General features: G+C 41.4%; 1 protein-coding gene across 2 annotated transcripts; it reads right to left on the reverse strand.

Annotated features, from left to right (window-relative positions):
- Positions 1-1,100: 1,100 nt before the first annotated feature.
- LOC128872351 (uncharacterized) lies at positions 1,101-6,218 on the reverse strand. Of its 2 annotated transcripts, XM_054114960.1 has the most exons (4): positions 6,084-6,218; positions 5,770-5,909; positions 5,588-5,685; positions 1,103-1,805 (listed from the first exon to the last, which is right to left on the reverse strand). In XM_054114960.1, exons 2-4 carry the CDS (start codon positions 5,900-5,902, stop codon positions 1,443-1,445), a joined length of 594 nt encoding a protein of 197 aa, XP_053970935.1. In that variant the 5' UTR covers positions 5,903-5,909; positions 6,084-6,218; the 3' UTR covers positions 1,103-1,442. The 2 variants fall into 2 exon arrangements, with proteins under 2 accessions (XP_053970934.1, XP_053970935.1); XM_054114959.1 differs by having other exon boundaries at positions 1,101-1,805; positions 5,770-6,213.
- Between the last annotated feature and the right edge of the window lie 1,251 nt (positions 6,219-7,469).

A 7,469-nucleotide genomic window follows, 5' to 3' on the forward strand; every position in this document is an offset into this window, starting at 1 on the left:
CGGGATTGCTTGACCAATCGGATTGAAACTTCTTGCATCTGGAAGAGCATTTGCCATTTGGTCCCATAACCAAACCAACATTTGTCGTTGTTTTATTTTTTACCACTTTATATCACTTTTTATCGTAAAAAGTATACTATTTCACGTATGTTTGGCCTGAAACCGATGAAATCGATGAAACCCCTTACATTTTGCTGCCGGAGAGGTTTTCGCAATGATCATAGTTGCAAAAATTTATGAATTTCTTTATTGTTTATAACTACTGTTATCGCAAAATTCCTATTATATGATGTAACTTGACGAGGGATTTACTGATCGATATGTAACTTTCCACCTTTAATGACTGCTATTTTATGCTGTTCGAATTTGCATAGATTTATGGACTTATTTTATATGTTTATAACAATTGTTACTGAAAAATTCCTATTGTTTAATGTAACTCGGCAAGGAATTAACCGATTGCGATGGTGCCTTCCGCATTTCATAATAGATGAATTTGTGATGTTCCCATTTGCAAAAATTTATGGACACTTTCATTGTTTAAAAGCATTGTTCGACACAAGAACGGTTCGACGCACGGATTCAACCCCCACTTCTGGCTATCGCTGACAGCCTGTGCGCTGACGAACGCTTTTCGACTGCGGTCCATGATCAAAGGATCGTGCGTACGGCCGCGGCGAAGCGAGGGACAGTTATGGTTGGAATACAGATATCGGCCGTGTAAGAAAGAATCCACTGGTTTTTATTTTTACACCTATCCTCTTCCAAATTGTAAAGAGTTCCTCCCCTACAGTTTATTTAATGTTTTTTATTATTAAAATCAATATAATATGAAAAGATGTTTAATGAGAAATGTGAGTCTGCTTAACTGAGCATAGGCGATCATAATTTGGAGCAATCGTTGATAAGGCTGCTCTTATCTCTTCGTCGATCGTCCTCAAGCGTTCTCTATTAGTGAGAGTTGAAAACTCCAATTCGCATAACTAGGTCGTGGCAAATGGTAAAAGAATTGCAATAGCACGCTTTGAAAGCAATGGATACTCATTTTTCATATGCAGCTAAAAATGTGTTTCATGCAAACCCGACCACAACTAAAATATTCCTTATATAAACATTGCAACCCCTTTTTACCCCTTTAGGGGTTGAATTTCGAAATATCCTTTCTTATTCCTTGTATTATGTTATTGAAGTTTTGAAAGAACATACAAAGTATGCATATTTAAAAATATTCATTTATTAATTGATTCTATACAAACGGGGGCTTCGTTTATTAAATATAAAATAAAAAACTGTATATACAATATTTACAATCAGTAAAATAACAATATTTATGATAAAAGTATAAGTTTTCAACTAACCACGCGTCCGCATAAAAGAAGGATGCGTGGTTAGCTGCCAATTCGTGATTCCTAAAGTAATTGTAAGTACTGCGGAATTATCGTCTATGCAGCAGCCTCATAGTTTCCCATATCCGCCTCGAACAAAATGTTATTAATCGCGTGCTCCACTCGAACACGCGTGCGATTGCTGTAACTCCGCAATTTGTTTGCCACATGTTTACCGTATGTGTCGCATTCGTCCGGCTGCTCCCACGGGAGTGATGTGTTTAAAATTTGAAATGCCTTCTCCAATCTGCCATCATCCTTCCTCTCGGAAACACGCCTACGACGCTTCGGAGGAACTGGAGTCGTTGGAGATTGGTTGGAGGAGCTATCCGATTCCATAATGCTGGCTGAATTGGTGAGCGGATCCACGTCTGGTAACGGCTGTTGTGTGCTGCTTTCTTCGTCGTAGTTTTCCTTCACCTGCAATTTGTTACATTACTTTTAACAAACATTTATTTTTATTTCTATTTTTTCAGATGCCATCAACGTCAAATGATCGACCGGAAACATCGCAAAAATTTGAAAACATGGAATTTTCCACATTCCATGCAAATCTGCATACCAAGAACATGGCGACGATGCTGTTTCCTATATTGTACACTAGGTGGTACTAATAGTAACCGACTGTAGGCGCCGACCTTCACCTTCTTGCGCATAAAGAGTGATGCGCAAGCGCGCGCTGGACCCTCACCGCTACGAGGTGTACTCGGCAATACGCGTTCCTACTACGCAACAGAGGGCACAATCGTTCGACATTCTGTCTACCAATATTGTAATAAAAAATAAAGTGTTTCCTAAAAACGCATTCTTGGAGTCAGATTATTAACCTACCTCGGCCTACACGTATGGGGACTAGGCGAGGACGAATTAATTAAAGGATCTAAAGGAGATCCAGGAAAGGAAGCCGAAGGCGGCCATGAATCACCACGTGCTTCCCATACCGCCATACACCCATACGACACCACGCGCAGCGTCACACGTCGATTCAATTTATCACAGTAACATACTGTGGCAGCGTGGTTACGTGTGGTGTGTTGTGTTTCATTCTATTTCGTTGAAATTCCTCTGCGTGATATTATTTATTGAATACCTTTGAGTATTTTGCTAACCTTTGAAATCAGCACTTATGTTCAGTATTTTATACATACCGTTTGCAATTGCCTTTCTTTTTCTCTCAGTTTAAATATGCGCGCGGTGCATACCAGGAATATGGCGGACCTCGGACACCAACATCAAAGGTGCCGACACGGAGTGACGCTACGGGTTGTACAGTTCATTGCTGGTTAGTTGGCTCGCGGCTCCCAAACTAGAGACGTATGGTGGGGACAGAGGATCTATGACCATACATGCATGGACTGCTCAAGCTATAGTGTAGTCAGCAACCAACATCTTCCATGCCAAAGTTACGAGTAAGCAGTTGTGCGCAAGCACTACAGTCAATGGGCGATAGCAGTGGGGAAAGGCGCGAATTGCAATTTTGGACGGTTGCCGAACTACTCTTCGACCATTGGTCGAAGCTGCAGTTAGCCTCTCATCGAGATGGAATTTTTGCTACAGTTCTCGAATTCGACACATCTGCATTAGCGTCACGTCTCAATTTTGGTATGAAGATTTTGGTTACGTTCTGCTCAGTGTATAAAGAGTAGGTTTGAGCAGTCCATGTATACAGGGTGTCCCAAAAATGTTGTAACACCTTGGAAGAGGTAGTTCGGGAAGTGACTTGAAACAACTTTTTCTTTAGCAAAAATGTTGTAGGAGGCTTCGTTGAGGAGATATTAACGATAAACCCCGACCAATCAGAGCGTGAGGATGCTGGTGGAGCGGCCGTGGTAGCGAAGACTACGTGCTAAGCGGTCACGCTCATACGCTACGGCGAGCGCTCCATCGGCATATTCGCCCTCTGATTGGTCAGTGTTTTCCGTTAATGTCTCTTCAACGAAGCGTCGGACAACATTTTCGCTAAGGAAAAAGTTGTTTCAAATCACGTCCCGAACCACCCCTTTCAAGGCGTTACAACACTTTTGGGACACCCTGTATATGGTCGAAGCAGAGGATCGCTCGGTCCTCTAGAGAGAGGGACGCTCGGTCCTCCTAAATCTCCCCAGGTTCCCCCATTTTTCACGCTGGATAGGCGTAAGGCCCATTACTTTCGCGTCGTTCGTACGAGCCGACCTTCCGCGAGCCAACTAACCAGCAATGAACTGTACCTATACTGTGTCGAAAGTTACTTCGTTGTTGTCTTTGACCAACCCCCTAAAAAGTGGGGTTGACCAATTACCGACGTCCCCCTTCGTGTGCCCGTGGCACGCTGTCGTGAAGCGGGGCTGCGATTTGACGGGAGTAGCGCTTGCTGGAGAAAGTGGCAACGCAGCGGATATTCCCAGGGTCCTAGGTCCGTAACACGACCAGCCAATGGTCGCCTGACCTCTCGTCGAAGACCCTTGAAGAAAGTCAGTTTATGACACTAGCGATTAACCGTCGAAGCCGTTGGCAAACTCTAGCTACGAACATGCTTTGTAAAAACTCTATTTGGTATAACGGCTTTCTCAAAAACAGTTTCGCTATGGTTCGTATCATAAACCATGCTAGCCGTTTGCACGTTCGATGTCTTTTCAAACGTCTACAGCTAGCCACTACAGATGGAAAGGATGTGGTATTGCAAGCACCTGCCAACAGTGGTAGCGATTTTTACAATTATAAATCACAATTCAACATTGTCGTATTTGCCTTAGATGATACTGATTATACAAGGGATGGTATAACAATAATACCTCTTGGGTGATATGGAAAGCTATTGATAAAATTGCAATTATTATATGATACACTATTGTTACTATATGTATATATAAAACATGTTTATAGACCTAAACATAATATTAGTAACTTTAATTATCTGTGACAATAAAAAATACTGACAGCGCAAGGAAATTTTTAATCGCGCGGATGGAACGAGATATATCTATCGTAGGACGCCCCTGAGATACAGCGTCGCGCGCACGATCGGCTAGACCGGTAGTGGGATACAGCAAGCGTTGCCTCAGGAATCGGTCTGAAATGTGTAACTAATTCCAAACACTACAGTGTATACCGATATTTTCTCATTGTCTGTTCCATGCTATGTAGTGTAACAATGTTTACAATCTAACTACGGATTCATCGTTTGATATTATTACCTTGTCTCTTTTTCTTAAAAATGTTAACCCCCGAATGGGCGCCACAATAATCTTGCTCAGGGTGCTAATATTGCTAAAACCGGCACTGCATATAGTGTGTGTAAATATCTGTTAAAGTATCGAAACTAACGAATTTCATCACAAACGTTACTTATTTCGTTTCAATATCGACTACTAGAGCGACAATTTTACAATATTACATCATTTTCCATTATGGTAGTTATAAAGTAATATACAGGATGTTCCAAAAATGTTGTAACACCTTGAAATGGGTGGTTCGGGAGGTGATTTGAAACAACTTTTTCCTTAGCGAAAATGTTGTCCGAGGCTTCGTTGAGGAGATATTAACGGAAAACACTGACCAATCAGAGCGCGCGTATACCGTTGGAGCGGTCGCGGTAGCGAAGGCTACGCGCTGAGCGGCCGCGCTCGTACGCGAACAAGTGACTTCGATTGTGTATCGAAGGACCTTGACGCGGCCGCTCCAACGGCATCCTCGCGCTCTGATTGGTCAGTGTTTTCGGTTAATATCTCCTCAACGAAGCCTCGGACAACATTTTCGCTAAGGAAAAAGTTGTTTCAAATCACCTCCCGAACCATTCCTTTCAAGGTTTTACAACATTTTTGGGACACTTTGTGCTTTGTGTTTCATCAAAATCGGGGTGTAACATTCACCGGTGTTCTTTTGTCAGTAGAACTCGACGAGTAATTGAAAACGTGTTTCGGATTTCTTCGGCAGTATTTACTTTCACAATTTTTTAAGGAGAAATAATATTTCATGTTCATTATATGTATACACCCGCAGAGACTTTTGACTCTGAACAAATTGGAGTATTCGTCGAAGGTAATTGAAGACGAGGAAAAGAACCAATTTCACTAATTTCAATAAGAAGTGTTCCTCGGAGATTACCACTACGTGGTCAAGAAATTCGCGACAAAGTACTTTAAAGTACTTTATTACTAATGGATGTTTAGAATGGCAAGATAAATATGCATAAAATTCATTAACTGTTACGATTTTTTACGTACCTTATTCGTGTCTACTGTTGTCCGCGGTTTGTCCTTGTCCAACAGGAAGCTCATTCGCTCGAAAGCGAACCACTTTGAGTTGTATACGGCTTTGCGAGCTGTCAATAAAAAATTATTTCCTATTAATTGCAATTGTATACAATATGTACATTTGATAATCGAACATAGAAATATATAAATACCTTTTCCCGTACGAATACTACTTGCACCCTTTGCTTTCTCCCGACGAAAGGATCCCAACAGGCTGCTTATTTTTTGTTTCACATGGACGGCCGGCATTCCGAAACTTGCTCCTATCGATTCCCATGCGTCCATCTTCTTGCTGCGAGAAAAGTGATACGGATCTTTTGTATTCCACAACAGAGGGTATTTTTTGTATGCGTCGATAAGTTGGAGTGCCATCTCATTACTCCACTCCATTTTCCGTGCTGGATTTGGATTACACTAAAGATTTGTAGTAATGACTTAATATTTGTTACTGCGGAAAAGTTGTTACCGGCACCGTAAATTGTACGTGCGACTGTTTTTCAGAAGCGTCGATACGATACAACGATTTCTTTTCTTCAGCTCGATTCACTCACTTTTCACTACCACACGACGCTGATGCTTGATGCTTTCTGAAGCCTCGTACTGACTAGAGCATTTTTCCACGCACGAACGGTCTCGGCGCATGAACGCTATCAGTACGTACCGTTTATGCGTGTGCGCAGAACCTGTGCGCGCACGAACGCTTTCCGAGTGGTGTCGATCCATGATCAAACGATGGTCGTGCGAATGCACAGTGGAGTGTTTGACCCTAAAAAGCGGAACAAATATTTTCTGAATGAAGTCATATACATATGTATTTATACCAACTTTTTCTTATTTGTTACAATTAGGGGACATATCTGAGACTTTGTGCATACAAAATAAGTAATAAAAATTATTTCTTTATAACATTTATAACTTATTTATTGAAAATATCGTACCGAATAAGAGATCCTTCCTGAAATAATAAAATTGAAATAAAATAAAATAATCTCTTCAGTTGATTTCAACAAATAATAGGCTATTTACTTACAATAGTGCGTGAAAGGGACGAATTTCATTAGGAATGTCAAAAACGCTCTGTCATAAAAGTGCGAAGGAAAGGCTCGTTTCCCTAGGTTTTTCCAATGCAAAGTCAAATACCCACTTATATCACTTTTTTTTTATTGGACTGGTAGTTTCCTACCTGTAATTTTAACACGTCAATACTTCCGTATATACAGCGTATTCCAAAAATGTTGGAGGTCCTTGAAAGGGGTGGTTCGGGGGGTGATTTTTACGCAAACGTCCTTCGATGTACGTCGTGTCACTTGTTCGCGTACGAGCGCGGCCGCTTAGCGCGTAGCCTTCGCTACCGCGAGCGCTCCACCGGTATACGCACGCTCTGATTAGTCGGGGTTTTTTGTTAATATCTGCTTAACGAACCCTCGAACAACATTTTCGTTAACGAAAAAGTTGTTTCAAATCACCCCTCGAACCACCCTTTTCAAGGACCTCCAACATTTTTCGGACACCCTGTATATGTATAGTACTTTGTGTAGAGTTCACGGTGCGCGAAGCAGCTTATGGCGCTGAACATATTGAAGATTGAACTAGAATAACAACCACAATTAACATGGACCAAAGAAAAATATGTATGCATCTTTAGCATTTCGTTGCCAAACTTGTTTTTCTACTCGTAAATCATCAACGGCTGCCCATGTTGTGCCTTTACCTCTTCCCATACTTGTGTAATGACCATCAGAAATACTTTTACCGTGGTGGGGAATCGCTGCCTCAAGTTTATAATAGTGATCTCCCATTTGTATTTTAGTAGTAGATATTGCTTTGATGCAGAAATTCTCCACTTTCGTTG

Source organism: Hylaeus volcanicus, chromosome 2 (assembly GCF_026283585.1).
Source record: "Hylaeus volcanicus isolate JK05 chromosome 2, UHH_iyHylVolc1.0_haploid, whole genome shotgun sequence".
Classification (NCBI taxonomy): domain Eukaryota; kingdom Metazoa; phylum Arthropoda; class Insecta; order Hymenoptera; family Colletidae; genus Hylaeus; species Hylaeus volcanicus.